Consider the following 19,678-nt stretch of genomic DNA (forward strand, 5'->3'; position numbering starts at 1 on the left):
CAGCTTTAGTCTGTGAAAAAAACCAAAGGACGTCACTGATCTCAGATCTGTTTACCAACCTGACTAAAGTTCAGTTTCTGTGTGTTTAAGTGTGTTGCTGCTACAGTTTTCATTTTGTTTTTGCTACGTTCTAGAGTCTACAATGTACCAAAAAGTATAACATTGTTAATAGTTTTATTTATAGTTAGTTATAGATATTTCATTTTAAAAGTCAAAAAGAGTTTTGCGTCTGCATGGGTTTTCTTTCAAATGGCTGTTGCGTGGTAAAGGTTGCTGACCCCTGTTCTAATTTTTGAAAGATAGCAGTTTCTTTTCAATGTATAATTATACTAATAATTATACTGTTTATACTAATAGCTCCGACTCATCAAGAGTCCGTTATGTCACCTGTAACAACTTCTTTCAGTGTTTCACTGACCACGCCCCTTCTCCTCCATATATCCCCTCTTTCTCCATCCTCTCCATTCTACTGGTCGTCAGCTGCAGAAGAGCCAGACCGCGCTTAAGTCGCCCTGAAGCGACGTTACGTTCCTCAAATGTCATACGAATGAAAAGAAGCCCGACTCTCAAGGTAATCTCGTTCAGTTATCGCGTGAATTCACAGCGACTATCTTGTTTGTTTGATTAATCTCGAAGCTACAATCTTTTATATCTGATGAAATACTAGAGCTATTCATCAAACTGATAGTTTCAGTATTTGTTGCTAATCGCAGTACTCGTTTGTGGTATTTGAAATACAACAAACACTCTGAATTGTTGTAGCAATAAACAATAGTATTTTAACATTTGTTATCATTAAAAGTGTTTAAGTTTCAAAAATGCTTTGTATGTATGTAAGTAAATTATCTTTTGTTTGATCAGAAATACTAGTATAGTATATTTAACTAGTATTTGCTGAGGCAGCATACCTGAATATAAGTTTATTGATTGATTATATATATTCTTATATGAATACCTGCAATTCATGTAGACACTGTTGTAGTTTGAACAAATATGTTTCTCTTTCTGCTGGTAAAATTCCTTTCAAGGCAGCCACTACTTAAACATTGTTTTTCATTGATGTCTATTTTTGTCATTGCAAGTACTATAAATGTTTATTGTAATTGATGCAGCACTAAAATTGCTAGTTGTAGGTTTTGATATGTGTTTAGAAGTATTACTACTCAGTAAAGTAGCACTCATTTAAATTGCTTTTGTAAAATACAAAATGGACCTGCTGTAATTGTGTTTGTATTTTGCTTCAGCTGTGTTAAAATAATAGGTCATACTAGCTGCTCAAGTATGGAAAGATAAGTTCTGTCTCTCGTGCCCGAGATTTATCAGTGTCTGGATCTGTCTTCTTTAAACAAACCTTCGAAAATTAATTAGATATAAGTGGATCATTTGTTAAAAATATCAACTGTAGTGATTGTCTGGCCTTTTCTACTTCACCACGAAAAATGACTGTTTTGTTCTTTTCATTACTGGTTACTTTACGAGCTGTTTCTGATTTGATCGTAGCCTTGTTTACAGTTCACAGAGGGCACTAAATTGCACATCAATAACACAGACATTTCAAACAATCTATTCTGAGCCAAGTATTCTTCAAACATCTCAGAGCACCTCTGGCTTTTACTTGCTGTGTTGGAGTTTAGTGCAGCACATTTCCTTATTTGCTCTTTGTTGGACAACCATTGAAAAGTGTGTTTGCTCTGTACCTCTGCCCGCTCAGTGTTTTTACCAAGCGTGTTGACCAAAGACTCACACTGTGTGAATGAAAATAATTATAGCTCGTCATAAAAGATAGATTCTGGTTGTTTTTTCTTTATTTGCATTGTTGATGGTTTCTTTTGAGGGACCTTGTGTCAACCCTAAATGACAAAGACAGAGGAAATAGAGGCATTTCAAGATGGACCGTGTGCATTTGTTTTTAGTCTAGACAACATGTAATTTTTTGTTTATTGTCTCTAACTTTAGTCTAAGTGTAGTTTATATTTACCTCCACAGAACTGCTTATATTATAGTCATGTTTAAAAACTGACACAACTACAATCCTGTAATATAGATCTTGAATGACCTCAAACTAAACTCAGACAAAACTGAGTTCCAAATAGTTGATCAGCAAGATAAATATTTAACAGCACCTTTTCTTCTTGTTATTTTTGTAAATATGATAGTGTATATATAATATAGGGCAGATTTTTATTCTATTCTATTTAGATCTTTCTTTTCATTTTTTTATTCTATTTCTGGGTGTCTTTTATTTTTTTTATTTGAGGTATTGCGCTTGCTGTTGTTTAAACTGAATTTTCCCTCGCGGGACAAATAAAGGATTTCTGATTCTGATAAAGGATTTCTGATCCACAACATCGTAGACAATCCCTAACTATTTTAGCCCTTTATAAGGGAATCCCTCTTGCTTCTAGCACCACTGTACAATACACACTTTCTGATCAGGATGCTCAAAAATTTCTTCAGCTCTTTCCGAACTCTGCAGATCTTGTCCTGACTATAAGACTAAGAGGCATGATCACTGTGCTGTCCTCTTTGCATTGACTTCCAGTAGAAGCACCAACATACATCACAGATCTTATCCAAACGTATCAACCTTCTAAGATGTTACGATCCTTCAACTCAAATCTATAAGTTAAACCACAAATCTCTGCATGTAGATATGGAGCCAGGGCCTTCTGTTTTCAAGCCCCTCTGCTCTTTTTATTAATCTTATACTTAAGACTGACTCGGCTCTGTCTGGACCAGCTGTAATAGCTTTAGATTGCAATGTTTTTATACCTTAAGTTCTATTTGTGTCACTCTTTCCTTCTTTCCCGTTGAGCCCCGGTGCTTCACCTTCTTTCAGAGTACTTCTAGAGCCTGCTGCTAGAGCCATGACAGTGTCAGCAGCTCAAGATTCCTCATCTTTCGCTGTACTCTGCTGCCTTACTCTACACTGTTCTCTCTTTTCGTTTCCCCCTCTCCTTCTCCCTGTCTCTTTTGCTTCCTACTATCTTTTAAAATATATATTTACATTAGAAAGTGTGCTTAAGCCCCGTCTTCTGAAAACTTTCTAGAGATGAAATCTTGTTTAGCATAACCACACCTACTCTGCCTTGATTGTCCAAGAATTGAGTTTTGTCGTCGCCTGATATTGATCCTGCTGGTCTCCACCTCCAAGGAACTTGTTGTATAAACAAAGTGAGGCATGAATACAGGGGCCTCGATGTGGATTGAAGAACATTATTACCTCAAAATGGACTCGCTTCTGTAACCTCTCGTTCGCCAAGATTTCAGACAGGCGAGAACTTCATAATGTTATAAGAGAGGAAGAAATAAGACTTGAAACACATAAGTAATCCAGGATAGTGCGATTTCACTTCAGCTGCCCTATAAATGAAAGGAAATTGAATTGAAAGGATCACCTTGGCAGAGTTATGCTCTGCCTTTGTGCTTTTCTGTCCCTTTAAATTGTTATGGAGCATAATCACAATTATTTTTAAGAAGTTTTTGTATATACTTTGAAATTATTACCCTTTATAACCATTGTTTTACACATTTTTTTTACTTTTATAACATCTTGAGTTGGTCTGGAGTAAAAAAAAATGTGGCCCGATATTTAAAGTAATTGCATTGACTTGAGATGGAATGTCCGTGATTCTCTGCAGTATGTAACATTATGTACCGTTCTTATAATGAAGAGGTTGTTTATGGTTATATTTTCCTCATCATAGCGCGGTCTGCCATGAGAAAGAGCATCACACTAAGTTCAAACAATATAAAAGAGATAAGGGTATCTTGCTAATGGACCTTCTTGTTTTGCCCTTTTCGTGCCACTCACAAACAAAAGTCTGATACACAAGCATCATTAATTTTCTAAGCGGTGCTCGCTGCTTTCGTTTGCTTTGGAGGTTTGTGCCCAGCAATGAGGGAATTGGGTTCATGTTTAATGTCCTATTATTTGGGTCTCCGGTCAGGGGTGGGTAATTCATTTACCCAAGGGCCCACATTAGACATGAGGATGGTCCTGGAGGACTGTAAATCTGTTTTTGGAGCATTACGCTGTTGAATTAAAGTGCACACAATACTTTCAAATGGACAGAAACTAATAATAATTTTAAAAAAGTTTTGAAACCACATAATCAAAATCAATGTTTACTTGAGATTATACCTATCTTGTGAGGATTTTGTTACACTTATTAATTGCAAAATATCTGCTCACTGATTCCTGGAGGGATTTCTGTGAACTGTAAATAACAACGTGTGTGTTGTGCCTTTGGATTAAAACAGTTTCTAGCGTAAATGTGCCATTAAATTCAAGTGGGATAAGTGGAGGATTAGGAGTTAGTCTATACCTGGGCGGAGAGTGGCACCTTGTTCAAGTTGATATATCAGATTAGGTGGGCAGCAGCTGGGCAAGCTAACTCTTCTGCTGCCTACGATGATAATCCGACACTGATGTCATGGCTGTAGATAAAACAGAGAGTGTTGTCTTGTTCCTGGAGTGATTAGTGTACTTTTATCTCTGGACAGATTGATTCTTTGGTCTGGTCATCTAAATATCAATCTTTTCAATAGGCAAGACCATACGTTTGTGATCCGAGGATTTATAAAACTTTTCTTTCCAAACACTTCATCAATGGTATCCTTAATTCCTCTGTTCACTCTTGTATAAACATCCATGTATGCATAACTATTATAATTTAGCAACAGATCCGCTCTCATATTCAGTTGAACTCAAACTCTGACTGTCTCACAAACATTGCTCGATAGATGCTTAACTACATTTAAAAAATACAATTTTCTTCAACCTAATAGTAACTTATTGTCTACTTGCTCCTCCAGTCGGCCTCAAGTGAACTGAAGAAGAACCAGAAGCCCCCTGCTGGTTGACCATTGGTGCACTAAGTGGATTGCAGAAGGCAGAAAGCAGGTGAGGAAGTCAGTGCAGGATGGAAGACAGAGGGGATTAGGAGCTAATCTAGAGAACCGACAATTCAGGACTCTTATGGTTCCACTACGGCCACGCAGACATAAACACTTGCTGGATTACCTGAGCGCCATCTTCACAGCTGACACAAGAGCTGAAGAAATGAAGTCTAGTCGCCCACTGTGATGCCACACATGGATGAACCTCATTCGTGTAGATGTGGGCTGACTTTCTGGCTACTTTGAAGGAAAACCTTTCAGATGAGACATGACAAGAATGACTGCAGGTAAGTTCAAATATTCAACTGGTCAGTCTAATAATAATGATTGAAAATGTGAGTAAGACTACAGAACATTTGACATATATTTACTCCTTTTTATTTGCTTAAACAACGTATTAATCACTATTTTCAATTATAAGCATTTAAATATGTAGGAAAACAGATTACACAAAAGTGTGCTGTATTTTCAGCAACAATATTATTTATTAATATGTATATTTTGAAGAATTAAACACGAACATTTAAAAATAAATTGTATTTTTATGTTTATATTTTCACTTTAATTCATCAATATAGGGAGTGACATTAGTCGCCAAAAGGTTAATATTGTAAAAAATAATTAACAAGGCACAGCCAATGTAAAGAAAGGTGGTTCTTGTGGTATTACTTCATCTTCGCAAAACTAAATAAAACAAAGCGTGAACAGTTTTGTTTTGACAAACAAAAATACCATATGTACATTAGTTTACTTATTTTCAGAACAAGATTTTTAAAGGATTAACATGTATGTCTATAACTATCTACGGTGGTAACTATTTATGGTTTAATTGGCTGTATATTCTGATGTAAAATTGAAAGTCTGTTCACTTAAGTGCATGTCAGTTAGCCAGCTAAATGATTGAGAAGTCTTTCTCCTCCTTTGAGGGCAGGTTATTGCTCAAATACATTTGCACATTCTTATGACAAGCTGTGCTACTCTTTATAGATACATATATATATATATATATATATATATATAGTGCATTTGACAAGAGTTTGACAGTGACTGTTGAACTTCATGTTGGCTAGCTTGATTTGCATGATGTAATGGATGGAATTCTGTCTTGAGTCATGGCAACAGACAGGAAGTGTCATAATGTTTCTCTATCTTTCATAGATTCAAAGAGGTTTTTGTTTCCAGCAGTGGGTGATTTTTTTTGTCGACAGTGTGAAGAATTGGATGTAAGACACATTCTCTAACTCAAAGCGGCTTCACCAGTGAATCTTTCTTGCTCTTTAACCGGACGCCAACCATCAGCCGCCATGAGTTTGGGAAAGATGCCAGGGATTAAAGGACTTGTGTCTGGCTCTCATGAGAAACGCCGCTTTAAGACCGACCTCTCTTTGGACATGATCAGTCCGCCAATGGGCGACTTCAGACACACAATGCACGTCGGCCGAGGCGGTGATGTGTTCGGTGACACTTCCTTCCTCAGTAACTATGGAGGCGTCAAGGAACCGGGGAGTCCTGACTCCACTTTCAGCTCCAAGTCCACTGGCTTCTTCACACGTTTTCGGCACATTCGAAAGAACTCTGGGCCACGACCGAGAAGGGGTTCACGTGACCTCTCCTCACCACCACCTGACATCTCGCCTATCATCAAAAACGCAGTCTCATTGCCTCAGCTGAACATTGAGTCTCCCAATGGGTGCCTGCAGAGGGCGCTGCTGCCCAATTCCATGAGCTCTACAGATGGCTCTTTTTCTTCATATGGTAGGTCCAGCCTGTGGTAAAAGAATTCCAAAAAATAAAATTGTTTTAACTGTTAAAAAATGAAAGAAAAAAAACCCATCGGTCTTTACATTTTAAACTAACCTACAATACTGAGACTTTTTTTTAATACTCTTTTCTGGGCAGGATAAGGACAGAGAGGGAATAAAATCAATTATAACTCTTTGAATTTCCAATACTGTTCGAATTATTCCAGTACATTATGTGAGTTTTTACATGTGGAATGTTTTTTTAGTGGCTTGTGTATACTGCCGATGAACCTAAAATCCAACCAACCTTGAACTTGAATAAAAGCTTCTATGTGTTCCAGTTAACTTCAAAATTAACTATAATGGACCAGAACTTGAAACCTTTTCAACTTATTTAAGCTGTGTTTGTTTCGTCTGAGGTTTCTAAGAAAAAATGTTTGTAGGTTTTTTTCCCCTTGTAGAAAAACAGAACTATAAACGTCAGGGAACATGTTACTCCTCCTTTTACCAGCATTCCCACAATGCTCCAGGACGACCAGCAAACTTTGTGCCTTCTTCTGTGCAAACCCAAATCACTGAGGCAACAGCTGCAGCTGATGGTTCAAGTTAGCTGAAGTAGACTGTAAAGGCTCTGTCAGGATATTAATAAGATTCATATAAAGTTGTTGTTCAACCTCATGTACCTTAGATCATTGATTGATACACTTGTATTCTTCCCACATTGGAGAAATTTGAGATCACCAACTAATATTGATCACATTGGAAATATTGTGACAAAGTACTGGCCAATGTTGCCCAAATCTTTGAATTTGAATAGGAAGTTCCTTCACTGGCTATAATGGGATCATTTTCTATATATGTGTAGCATCATAAAATTTGACTTTATATGATTCTTTGTGTATTTTTAGTATTAGTACATGACGATGTTTTGAAGTCAAACTACTTAAAGTTCTTCCCCGTCTGAAATCTAGATGAGAGAGGTTACAAGAGTGAAGTCCAATGTTACGTAATAATGGTCTTCACTCCTCCTCCAACCAGCTGTGATAACCCCCCGCTTTGTTTATACAACAATTCCCTTGGAGGTGGAGATGATGTGCAATAACAAACTTCAAAGCTTGATGTATATATGTGTATATTAAACTCCATAAAACAGCATTTTAAGTGGGCGGGGCTTAAGAAACAGACACATACTGATGATTACAATAGAGGTCCAAGATCTGTTTCAGAGACACTTAAATCAACACATTAGTTGCCCTTCAACTGGTGAACTTGGCGCAAGTGTGCAGCCTACTCCCATCAGTATGTGTGAATGGCTGTAAAAAGCAATACCGAATTTCCCCTCGCGGGACTAATAAGGGATTCTAAAAAAAAACTTAAAAAAAAACAGTTGCCTACCTTCACTGCCACCCTCTGGTGAGCTGGAGCACTGCACATTAGTAATTGCATTAAACTGTTTGGGTAAATGTATTTTTCGGTCTTATGCTTGCAGGTTTTCAGTCCGGCTTCATCACCCTGCCCCGCCTCTCTCATCTCGATAGACAGTTTCCGGACACCGACCGACGTCGAGGCTCTTCGACGGACAGTGACATGACCACACGGACTCGCTCCGACTCCCTTGCCTCCTTCACAGTGGACCTTGGCCCCTCCCTTATGAGCGAAGTCCTCAGTTTGATCGACCTTCATAAGTCTGGCTTGAGCAAGGCACCAGTTGATGTGGAGGAAGAAGAAAAAGAAGACAGCTTCGTCTCCATCACACCGGTGCAGACCCCTGAAGCAGCTTCACCAAACCTCTCCATCAAGGGTGGAGATTCTAACCGAATTCCTGAAGAGGACAGGGGATCGGTGGTAACACCCTTGGGTGCGTCTCCACGAACAGAAGAACCAGTGATGGCGGAAGAACGGTTCCAGAGGGCAGCAGATGTTTTGGCCCGTCACTATGGTGGAGGGTCCATCAAGAGGAGCAACAGCAGGACAGGCTGTCCTTCTATCTGCAGTAGCAGAAAAGAAACATTCTCTCTCTCTGAAGAGGAAGAAGAGATCAAAGTCTGAAGTCTTCTCCATGCAGAACATTGACACTGTCAGGATTAAACCAACACTCTTTAAATCTACCTTTGATACAACAATAATCACACTACTAATGTCTATTAATAAATGTCAAGATTGTGGCAAAAAATAAAAGTCTGTCTGTGTGTGTAACCTCTGACGTTAAACTATCTGATGGAATAACTGGACAACAGCTTTGAGTTCTTGGATTTTATTTAGTTTTTACGCATCAGTTGAAGAGTTATTAGGTAAGTTTCAGGCCAAACTCAGCAGATCTTCAGACAAGAAAGTTTGAAGTGTCCCTTGATCCTGACGTAGCGAATGATGTCAACGTCTTCACGGTTTGGAAACTGGATTTCATGTCCATCCGGAAGAACCACCTCGAACACGCTGCCAGCCAGCTTCAGCACAATCTGATTAAAAAGTAAACTTTTAACTTTCTTAACTGGAGAGAACAATACTGATCATATTATATGAATATTAAGATATTTTTGTCACCTTAACAGTGGTTCCTTTCTCGAGGGTGTTGTGTAATTCCCTCACCTCTTCACCCCAACACCCACTGCATTTTGAGTTGCAGACAAGAACAGCTCCATCAATGTCATCTTGAAAACGTGGGTTAAAGTGCAACGCAAGGTCATCCGCATTGTATCCAAGGTCAATTTGAAACCTGAGTCAAGTGTCAGATTAAAGTTCATTAGAAAAATTGTGTCATTCAATCAATTCAAATAATAAAAATCTACTTTTCTGTTCCTGTATTCGACACATCACAATACATTTCCTTTAATGTATAAGTTTTTACTTATTGTAGCCTATTTGATTCACACAATCTTCATGTATGTATTTTTTGCTTACCTCTCTGCATCAGACAGAATTTCTCCTTTAATTTTCAGCTGGTCTCCAGACTTCAGGTTCACATCGCTCAATTCTAAAGTCTTAAACACAATTGTACTTCTATAAAAAATATTATTAAGGAATTCAAAACATCTTAATTTAATTTAAATAAACAACTTTCCATTACAGCATGACTGGAAATACTCACCATGCTCATTTTAAGTTGATTCGTTCAGGGTCTTGAGATAATGTGAAGCAGCAGCTGCTCGTTCTCCCACTAATCTGTGAGTCATCAAGTGATGTTAGTATTCAGATCAATTTAACTATAATTTTTTTTCAACATATTTTTCAAACAATTACATGACACTTTTATCACTGATTTTAAAAATTAAAAAACAGAGAGACAGACGAGAGCCATCCATGGCATCAACAAATACAATAATATAGGCAAAACATTTCAAAAGATAAGAAACATACATGTATTTTTTTATTTAATTCATTTTTTTAAGATTGAAGCAAGACATATATACACTGGTCCTGTACAAGATAAGATACATGCACTCACATTAGATTCAAACAAAGGACCTCATGAAGAAAGACAATAACATAAAAAATAACACATTTAAAAAACAAACAACAAAAAAAACTATAAAAACACAGAGCAATGCAGGATTTCAAGTTCTAATATTATTCCTCGAGTAAATCACATAATAATTTGCTTTCTAACTTTTAATTAATTCAATACTTTCAATATATGTTTTAATTAACACGTGAACATTTTAATATTTCGAGTGCTTTTTTCAGAAATCGTGTTTTGTGTATCTGATATTTGCTGAGCATTATGAAAATATGTATAAGATTCTCATTATTTGTATCTTGATGTTTATAATAACGTTCATATTTTTCTTAATAAACTCTTACATACGTGTATTTATTGTAGTATTGGTAAATCGTGACGTTTCCTCTTTCCGTCCAAACCGGAGGTGACGTAGCAGAGTAAACAGAAGCTATCAGCTAATACAATAGCTCTTTAAACAGAGAAAAACCAGTAAAAACGGAAAACATTTGGGGTTTTATGCATACTACGGCGGATTCTGGTGTGGAAGTTGTGCAGAATCGAATCAAGGTAAATTATTTGATGTAAACGTTGTTGTCTTTCACGGAGTTGGATTTAGCTAACAGCTAATAAAACATCCTTAGTAGGAAATGTCCTCATTTGAGTCCGTCTGAACACAACGACCTGTTTCGTTCTCAACTTCAGGAAGGGTTAAGGGTGTCAATGTTTACTACAGCAAAATGGCGATTTCGCTGTAATATGTGGTAGTTAGCATGAGCGAATGTCAGCAGCTGTTAGTGCACCTGCACAGATGCACTTGCAGCTACCGACGTCAAAGATCTCATACATAACCACAGTTTTACTTGAAATCACTCTTTATATGTTATTACCATTAATAGCGAGATATATTGTATTATTACTGGATACATCTTTATTCTTTAGTCCAGAATACCGACACATAACACTATACTTACAATATAATTTGATCTAAACGAACCGGAAATGACCAGAAATGAATCCATTCTGTTTGTAATGAACAATTGAAATAGAAGAGTGACTTTATTTCAGGAACGATATCAACATGTCAATGTTTTCTGACCTGGACTATGAATTGGAAGAGGACAAACTGTGAGTATTAATCTCAGTCTTATATGATAATGATTTTGTTTTGAGAAGAGATGATGAATATTACATTTGATGTGTAACACTAGCAACTAAACAGATTATAAAATTATTTTTATAGGGGGATACCCACAGTGCCGGGTATTGTGTCTTTGAAAAAAGATGCAAATAATCTTATCGGAATCAGCATTGGCGGTGGAGCTCAGTACTGTCCTTGCCTCTATATTGTCCAGGTAAAATAAACACCGATCTTTCATGAGCTGGTTACTTTTTTGACCACTTATTCTCTTTTGCAGGTCTTTGACAATACACCAGCGGCTCTGGATGGGACACTAGCAGCTGGAGATGAAATTACAGGTGTCGCCGGCAGACCAGTAAAGGGAAAAACTAAAGTGGAAGTTGCAAAAATGATTCAGTCTGTTCAGGTCAGAAGAAACATCCCAAATGACTAATAATGATCCAGTTGACTGGTTAATCTTACTTAACCAGCGACTATAAGCCAATCTATTCAACCATTTCTTCTTCTTTCTCGATAAAGTGAATAACATCACAGTATAAATGACGTACAGTATCAACTTTTATTTTTATCCATATAATACTGATTACCATAAATGAACCCAAAATACTCACTTCTGTCTTTGCAAACGTTTTCCTAAGTATTCCAAAGTGAGTTATTCCAGCTAAAAGTATGAAGTATTTAGGCGAGGTCAGCACAGCAGATGAGACGGAAGCTACTGAGAGTGGCTGTGTTGATGTTCGTCATTGTTGGCATCCAGCAAATTATTTGACCTTCAGCACTCTGGGATTTAAAAGATTAGCCTTTGTGTGTGTTTCACATACTCTGCAATTCCAAGCATGATCCGACTATCAGAATCAGAAACTTTTAGTCACAGTGTTGTAAACACAACATAGGCATTTTTGAGGTGGAAGTAAGATGTTGTGAAAATAATCCCTGTGAAGATATGTTAATTCATCTTTTGTCAAGTATTTTTAAATGCTGGTGTGCTTTTTTTTTCAGGGTGAGGCTACCATCCACTACAACAAATTACAGGCTGATCCTAAACAAGGAAAGTCTCTGGATATAGGTTAGTTTCATACTATAACTACTCAGTTCCGTCGGTGCAGTTGAAGTCGACACAAATTTATTTTCTATTTTGAAGTGCTGAAAAAAGTCAAACACCGCCTGGTGGAGAACATGAGCTCAGGCACCGCGGATGCTCTCGGCCTGAGTAGGGCCATTCTATGCAACGGTGAGCTCGGAGAGATCTTGCAAGTGGAATATGAGGCTTTGTGCTATTTGGATTTAAGGGCTTCAATCCCAAATTCCCCATAGAGATCCATATTTTGATGACAGAATCAAGGATTGTTTATCTGTTATTTTCAGATGGACTTGTTAAACGACTGGAGGAGCTGGAGAAAACGGCAGAGTTGTACAAAGGTGAGACATTTCGGTTCAGGTTGGATGAGATGATGTATTGTGTAACTAATTATTGTTGACATCATCACACATACATTTTCTTTTCTCTTTTAATCCCATGTTGTATTAGTTTATAAACTCTTAATCATTAATAAATTAGATCACAGGGTCCATGGGCCAATCATTTTATGGGGCCTGATGCAGCTTTGAAAACTTAAATAAAGTCTGTTCAATAAACAGAAATATAGTTCTGGCTGTGGATTTTTGGGATTTATATGGATAGACTGTATTACCTCTGAAGATTCCCTTCGGGAAATTAGGTAATTAGTTGACACCCGATATAGTATCAGATAACACTGAAGAAAATGATAAGGCTATTTTCTGATTTAAGGGCTGATGGAGCACACGAAGAGGCTGCTTCGAGCATTCTTCGAGCTCTCTCAAACACACCGAGGTGATTTTCTTCTGTTGAGCCGATGCTGATAACTACAACCAACAGCTAATCAGACCATCGTCTAAGCTAGTGTCTTGTGAATGTATCAGGTTTTGGAGATGTTTTCTCCGTCATTGGAGTTCGAGAGCCTCAAGCCGCAGCCAGTGAGGCCTTTGTGAAGTTTGCAGATGCTCATCGCAGCATTGAGAAATACGGCATCCAGCTACTGAAGACCATCAAGCCTGTGAGTGATTGGTTAAGCTTGAATACTTGAATATGTTTTATCTGACTGATTATTAGTCTTAAAAACTGAAGTTCACCATCATGGATTTTAATAAATTAAAGATGAAGACAGTGATTGTAAAGACATAATCTGAGTTGATTCTTTCTAAACTTTTCATCATATGTTGATGCAGATGCTGCATGATTTGAACACATATCTTCACAAGGCCATACCCGACACTAAACTCACCATACGCAAGTACCTGGATGTCAAGTTTGAATATCTGGTAACCGTTTTACACACTGCTTACCTTAAACAAACCAGATGGGGGAGCGATGGTGTATTAATGGATTGTTTCTTTCAGTCTTACTGTTTGAAGGTGAAGGAAATGGATGATGAAGAATACAGCAGCATCGTAAGTATCATTTCAAACAGAGCTCGTTGTCATTGAACATTTTATAATATAATCTATTACTTACAATGACAGGCAATGGGAGAACCTCTGTATCGTGTTGTTACGGGGAACTACGAGTACCGGCTTGTGCTGCGTTGTAGACAAGAGGCTCGCGCTCGCTTTGCCAAGATGAGAAAGGATGTTTTGGAGAAGATTGAATTGCTGGATCAGAAACACGGTGAGTTCATCTCCACTCAATATGAGAATAAATGTTATTCAGAGTAGGCTGTTGTTTCTGAATTGTACATAGATTTGTTAAACGGATAAGAATATTGAGGTTTTGTAGCATTCCTGTTTACATGAACTTACATCTACTTCTTCACCTGTAGTCCAAGACATCGTGTTCCAGCTCCAGCGCTTCGTGTCCGGCATGTCGCACTACTATGATGAGTGCTACGCCGTTCTGAAGGAGGCCGACGTGTTCCCCATTGAGGTGGACCTCTCCCGCACTATGATTAACTACAGCAACCAGTCGCTCACCTACACTGAAGATCAGGAGGAAGAAGAGGCAGAAAAAGAGGAGGGGACGAGCAGCGGTGCTGAAAATCAATGGCTGGAGAACGGTGGTGAAAAACTGATTGATGACTTATGAATGTTAAACTTCTGACACTTCTGATGAGGATAATCCATGTTTGGTTGTTTACAGTGGGGGGAAAAGATATTAACAGAATGGTTTAAATGCTGCGGAATGAAGAATATGAGCTGTGCCTTCTCGACTATTATATTTATAAAATGTAAAACTACGTGTGATATGCTGAGGTATTTATTTAAATGTTTAGCTCACTACACTTGCAAATAAACATAAGTTAAAACATACAATATATTAAATTATGAATACATAAACCAAAATAACTTGTAAATCCTACTTTTCACTACATTCACTTTCATTACCATTACTCAACTTGCTTCTTCATCATTCTTTAAGATCATATCATTTCTACTTTTAATTCTATTCTGAGACCTGCTGCCTTCATGATGCTGCATGTGTAATTCTCAGCTGATATATATATATATATATATATATATATATATATTTACCAAAAAACTAAAACCTGAATAGAATCATATTCATGATAAAAGGAATAGTTTTATCTGACTACACAAGAGATGTGTTGATTTTATTTATATATATATATATATGTATGTATGCAGACTGACACACTATTCTGTTACCAAGTTTTATATATTTAAGTCAACAAACTAACGCTACTTTAATAGCGGTAGCTTGGGAAGAAGTAATAAGAATAACTCTCTATTTTTAAGGCCTCTATCAATCAAATAGACCTGTGCTGTAATGTTTTATTTATTTCCTGCCATTTTCATTTTTACAATGTGCTATCATAATGCAATGTAACATTGTCCACGTGATTTACAATGTCTATCAAGTAAATTAAGAAATTAATTAAAGGGTTGTGAAGAGTTTTTCTTTCTATCACTTTACTTGAAAATGATCTGCTTTACCACAAACAACCATAAACTAGTCAACATTTTCAGGAAACCGCACTTCAACGTTCAACCTCAACGTCACCTCTAGAGGGAGCCCTCTACATGCAAAGCTCCATATTTGTGCTGAAGGGGTTGAAGACTACACAGCTCGTGTTCACGTAAATAATACTTTTCAGTTGTATATGGTTAAAATCGAAAGATATTGTGACATGATTTTAAATAACCAAATTCAATGCCTCCGAAACCTGTATCACAGCTTTAAGATTCATATTTCCTCGCAAACGGAGGTATCCAGCCCCAGTGGCCTAATGGATAAGGCACTGGCCTCCTAAGCCAGGGATTGTGGGTTCGAGTCCCATCTGGGGTGTTTCATTTTTTTCTCATGCGTAGGTAAATATTTGCTGCTCACAGTCATAAGGAGTGTTAGCAAACATAGCATGTAGCCCGCAGACCTCCTCCACTATGGTCCATGGTTTTGCTCATATTTGGTATTGATGTGTTGTTGTATTGCGATAATGTCCGTAGCTCAGAAACAAATTACTCTTTTCAGTCAGTGAATGGAAATAAATCCATTGGATCTTCCAAGAGTGATTAAACTCCTCATGCACTACAGACTTATCCCGTTTCCTGTTCTCCTCAGCCAATCAGGAATGAGCGGCTCCACTTATATACTTCCATTCCCCCCGTTCAGTTACTTACTTCGCCAACCTCCGCTCGAATATTTATAACCCTTCGTCCCGCCATGATTTCAGAAATATTCACCTTTTTATTGATATGGATTGTAGCTGTCAACGTCGCCTTATCTGACAGTAAGTAGGTCGCTTCATCACGTGTTTTGTAAACATGTGTCGACTTGATTTAAACTGCAGTCTTGAACTGACATTAACACATTAGACATTAACTTAAACTGAGCTCAGTTTCTTACTCAAAATCACTTCCAAGTGGCTCAATTCAGTTTTATCCAAGTGTTTTATCATGAGGAAAGTTGTCTCATGTCACTCAACGCACAGCTGCTTTATTTGACAGTATTTCACTTTTATCACTTTGTCACAATGTTAATTGTTGTAAAATAAAAAAAAGTTTTAACATTGTTTTGTATTCAGAGTTTTCCTTGCTGAGTTAAATACTTCTATGTCTGTGTATGTTACTGAACACATCAGGCTCTGGGGCCATTTTCATATAATGATTAATTCGAGGGCCTTTTTAAGTGTCCATGTGTTTCAAATGAACAATAAAAATAAAACAGCGCTTTGTAACAATTTCTTATGATTTAATTTTTCTCCCACAGAAGTAACGTCCGCCACGGTTTACTGGGATCAACACTTCAAGACCATTGTGCTGATAGAGGGGGTCCTGGAGACGGACGGGGACGCATACGGATACCTGAACGATACTCTTTCAACAACAGGCTGGAGCGTCTTGGAGATCCGGGCCGGATATGGGAAAACGCCACAAGCAGACCCATTGACCTTTTTCCTGGCTGGCTACCTAGAAGGCTTCCTGACCGCTCAGTGAGTGTCAATCATCTTCGCAATGACAAATTAGCATTTTCCTCTACTGTTGTCTTCATTACATTAGAAGATAAATAAATAAAACCAATGCTTTGGTTCATGGAAACCCTTCACAGGCAGATGATGGACCACTACAACAACATGTATCCACAGCTGATTAAGGATCCAGAAGTCCTGGAGGCGGTCCAGAGTTTCCTGAAGTGAGTCTTGTGTGAGGGGAAGATTTCCAAACAAAAACCTGGAGTCCCCAAGGTGCTGTCTCTTGAAGGAAGCAGGACTCGTGGGTGAGAGAGCAGGTGAAACTGCGTCAGACTTCCGATCCTCTGTGGAAACACGCCGGCTTCCTCGTGGCCCAGATGGACGGACTTCAAGCTGGAGTCGCAGACTGGGCCAAGAAGCAAGGCCAAAAAGTATACCTTTTACTGTCTTATACGTGGGATTCTACGTCCACGGTTGTAGTTCCTGAATCAGTGCGAGTCACCATGTGACGATCAGTCAAGTCTTCTGTCTTTTTAAGATAGTCACTCGTATCCTTCAACTCACACATATGCTATCCTTCCCACAGCCCCTGTCCCTGTTTGCTGTCCAGTTCCTGAGTGCAGTGGGAGACCTGCTCGATCTCATCCCAGCTCTGGTCCCCTCCAACACTTCCACACCAAAACAGCTCACACTTCCCGGGATGGGTCACTGCTCTGCACTCATAAAGGTACACATTGGTTGTTGTTTTGTCACTCTGTGTGTAGCTGAGACAGAAGTCAACTTTTAACTCTTAAGTCAATAAATCATTGTTTTTCTCAATGATTTAGTTGATATAACATTGACATTTAAGTCAGCACCTTTAAAATGATAATGATTTGAATGTGATTTTTGTATCCTTATTTCTATTGTTTAGAAAAGGCCCTTAACAAAACTAAGTCCTTCATTAGATGCTGCCCGGCTACGAGAACCTCTTCTTCGCTCACTCCAGCTGGTACACGTACGCCGCTACCATGCGGGTTTACAAACATTGGGATTTCCGCATTGCTGAGCCGCACACGGCCACCGGCAAACTGTCCTTCAGCAGCTATCCAGGTACGCATGCAGGAGGATGGATGGATGGATGGTAGTGTTCAGGAAGGCAACAACTCTCATTCCTGCATTTTCAGGCTTCCTCGTTTCTCTGGACGACTTCTATCTGCTGGGCAGCGGCCTCATGATGACACAGACCACCAATAACGTCTTCAACTCCTCACTCTTCGACAACATCACACCCAGCAGTCTGCTGGCCTGGCAGAGAGTCCGACTGGCACACAGTTTGGCTCACACCGGAGAAGAGTGGGCGCAGGTGTTCTCCAAACACAACTCTGGTGCGTTCATGCTTCGCTGATCAGCAATGATCAGACAAATACTGACAAAGTTCTCCTCCCTGCAGGAACCTACAATAACCAGTACATGGTTCTGGACCGGAGCAAAGTCAAACTGGGTCACAGTCTTGAGGACGGAGCGCTGACGGTGGTGGAGCAGATCCCTGGACTGGTGGAATATTCAGACCAGACCCAGGCTCTGCGTAGAGGTAGTCCACTTCTCTCGACTGTCACAGCTCCAGCAGGAGGTCACGCTTGTGTTTGCGTTGGTGCATTTTGACAGGTTACTGGCCATCATACAACATCCCTTTCCACAAGAAGATCTACCAGATGAGTGGCTACCAGCCCATGTGGGATGAGTTTGGCGACGACTTTTCCTACGACCTTTGTCCAAGAGCGAAGATCTTCCGTCGGGACCAAGCCAAAGTGAAGGACCTAAACTCTTTGAAGTTCATCATGAGGTTCAACGGTGAGAAGATTCATTTGAAACATCTTGATTTTTTTCTTCTTCTTTTATTTACCTCAAAGATACTTTGCTTAAGTTTTGTCTTGTCGTGGTCAGACTACAAGAAGGACCCCTACTCCAAAGGGGATCCGTGCAAGTCCATCTGCTGCCGTAATGATCTGAAAACTGAGAAGCCTTCACCAGGCGGCTGCTATGACACTAAGGTGAGTGTTCGAGAAACAAAACAAAAAAACTGCAAATTATTATGTATGCATTAGTATGTATTGAAATTATCTTCGTGTCTGGAGATGAAAATGTTAGTTTCTTTGTTACAGCTTCTGCTATTATAGCATAATAACAGGTAGAAGATTACATCTTTGGCAATGATTCGAAAAAGGGGAAATGACATATTAGAAAGTCCGCACATTTGTATTTTTTCATGTGGTAGGGTTCCCACCAGTCTCCTCCTAGTGCCAGTGAAAGTGACACGGACCACCTCCAGCCATGATTAAGCTGTCATTAATCTAGTTGCATGTCGACATATCATCACAAAAGTTATGAAAAATGTTATATAGGTTGAAAAACTAAAAGTGCTGCTTTAAAGTAGTTGTATATTTGAAAAAAAGAGTGAAAAAGAATCAATCAAAATTGTCAGCTGAGCTCTGACCTGAAACTAAAGTATTTATTGAGTCAAATCTGCTGCAGGAAGCTCTTTCTGCACGTCCTCAAACTGATGTTGATGTTGGATCCACTGCAGCTCTGCAGGCTTCCAGCAAATGTTGACTTTGAGATGACAAACACAAGTCTTCTGTCCTCCTCAGGTAACGGACTTCTTCCTGGCTGGGGACTTCCGCACGGAGGCCGTGAATGGTCCGACCACTCAGGATGGACTTCCTCCTTTTATCTGGGACAAGTTCATCAATGTCAGTCACCATGGTCTTCCAGCCTTCTACAACTTCTCCTTCGTCAGGATGCAGCCGTTTCTCTTCAAGCCGTGAATCTCCTCGTCAAATATATATTTTTCCTGTTTTAATCTGTTTTAAAGTCACGAGTGGAATCATGTATGTGCCTGTAAAGGAATCTGACTCAAGATCTCCTTTCATCTGCTTGTTCTTAAATTAAATTCTAGCAATAATTTATTGGATTTATTAAAAATATTGTTTCTTGCTTTTGTTGTCATGTTCCTTTCTAAATATCTGCCAGACTG

The 19,678-nt window shown here is 38.7% G+C and overlaps 4 protein-coding genes and 1 non-coding gene across 5 annotated transcripts; 4 read left to right on the forward strand and 1 right to left on the reverse strand.

Moving 5' to 3' along the window:
* Positions 1-477: 477 nt before the first annotated feature.
* On the forward strand, positions 478-8,804 carry cdc42ep1b (CDC42 effector protein (Rho GTPase binding) 1b). Its single transcript, XM_087809250.1, has 4 exons — positions 478-571; positions 4,819-5,189; positions 6,061-6,657; positions 8,134-8,804. The coding sequence occupies exons 3-4, from the start codon at positions 6,207-6,209 to the stop codon at positions 8,691-8,693; spliced, it is 1,011 nt and encodes a 336-aa protein (XP_087665376.1). The 5' UTR covers positions 478-571; positions 4,819-5,189; positions 6,061-6,206; the 3' UTR covers positions 8,694-8,804.
* Positions 8,805-8,882: 78 nt separating this feature from the next.
* On the reverse strand, positions 8,883-12,207 carry LOC148065520 (galectin-1-like). The gene is made up of 5 exons (XM_087809850.1): positions 11,830-12,207; positions 9,730-9,803; positions 9,543-9,622; positions 9,186-9,357; positions 8,883-9,100 (listed from the first exon to the last, which is right to left on the reverse strand). The coding sequence occupies exons 2-5, from the start codon at positions 9,736-9,738 to the stop codon at positions 8,954-8,956; spliced, it is 408 nt and encodes a 135-aa protein (XP_087665976.1). The 5' UTR covers positions 9,739-9,803; positions 11,830-12,207; the 3' UTR covers positions 8,883-8,953.
* Positions 10,512-15,147, forward strand: pick1 (protein interacting with prkca 1). The gene is made up of 13 exons (XM_087809849.1): positions 10,512-10,647; positions 11,146-11,205; positions 11,321-11,432; positions 11,496-11,624; positions 12,218-12,284; positions 12,360-12,449; positions 12,584-12,637; positions 13,008-13,070; positions 13,160-13,293; positions 13,466-13,558; positions 13,637-13,687; positions 13,760-13,904; positions 14,056-15,147. Exons 2-13 carry the CDS (start codon positions 11,159-11,161, stop codon positions 14,316-14,318), a joined length of 1,248 nt encoding a protein of 415 aa, XP_087665975.1. The 5' UTR covers positions 10,512-10,647; positions 11,146-11,158; the 3' UTR covers positions 14,319-15,147.
* A 319-nt stretch (positions 15,148-15,466) lies between these two features.
* On the forward strand, positions 15,467-15,539 carry trnar-ccu (transfer RNA arginine (anticodon CCU)). The gene has a single exon. It is a non-coding gene; the product is annotated as a tRNA-Arg (tRNA).
* Positions 15,540-15,863: 324 nt separating this feature from the next.
* Positions 15,864-19,637, forward strand: plbd1a (phospholipase B domain containing 1a). The gene is made up of 11 exons (XM_087809194.1): positions 15,864-15,981; positions 16,461-16,683; positions 16,800-16,883; positions 16,952-17,093; positions 17,249-17,389; positions 17,610-17,754; positions 17,829-18,029; positions 18,095-18,235; positions 18,310-18,495; positions 18,589-18,695; positions 19,293-19,637. The coding sequence occupies exons 1-11, from the start codon at positions 15,915-15,917 to the stop codon at positions 19,467-19,469; spliced, it is 1,614 nt and encodes a 537-aa protein (XP_087665320.1). The 5' UTR covers positions 15,864-15,914; the 3' UTR covers positions 19,470-19,637.
* Positions 19,638-19,678: the final 41 nt, after the last annotated feature.

This window comes from Callionymus lyra, chromosome 15 (assembly GCF_982586985.1).
Source record: "Callionymus lyra chromosome 15, fCalLyr1.hap1.1, whole genome shotgun sequence".
Lineage (NCBI taxonomy): Eukaryota > Metazoa > Chordata > Actinopteri > Syngnathiformes > Callionymidae > Callionymus > Callionymus lyra.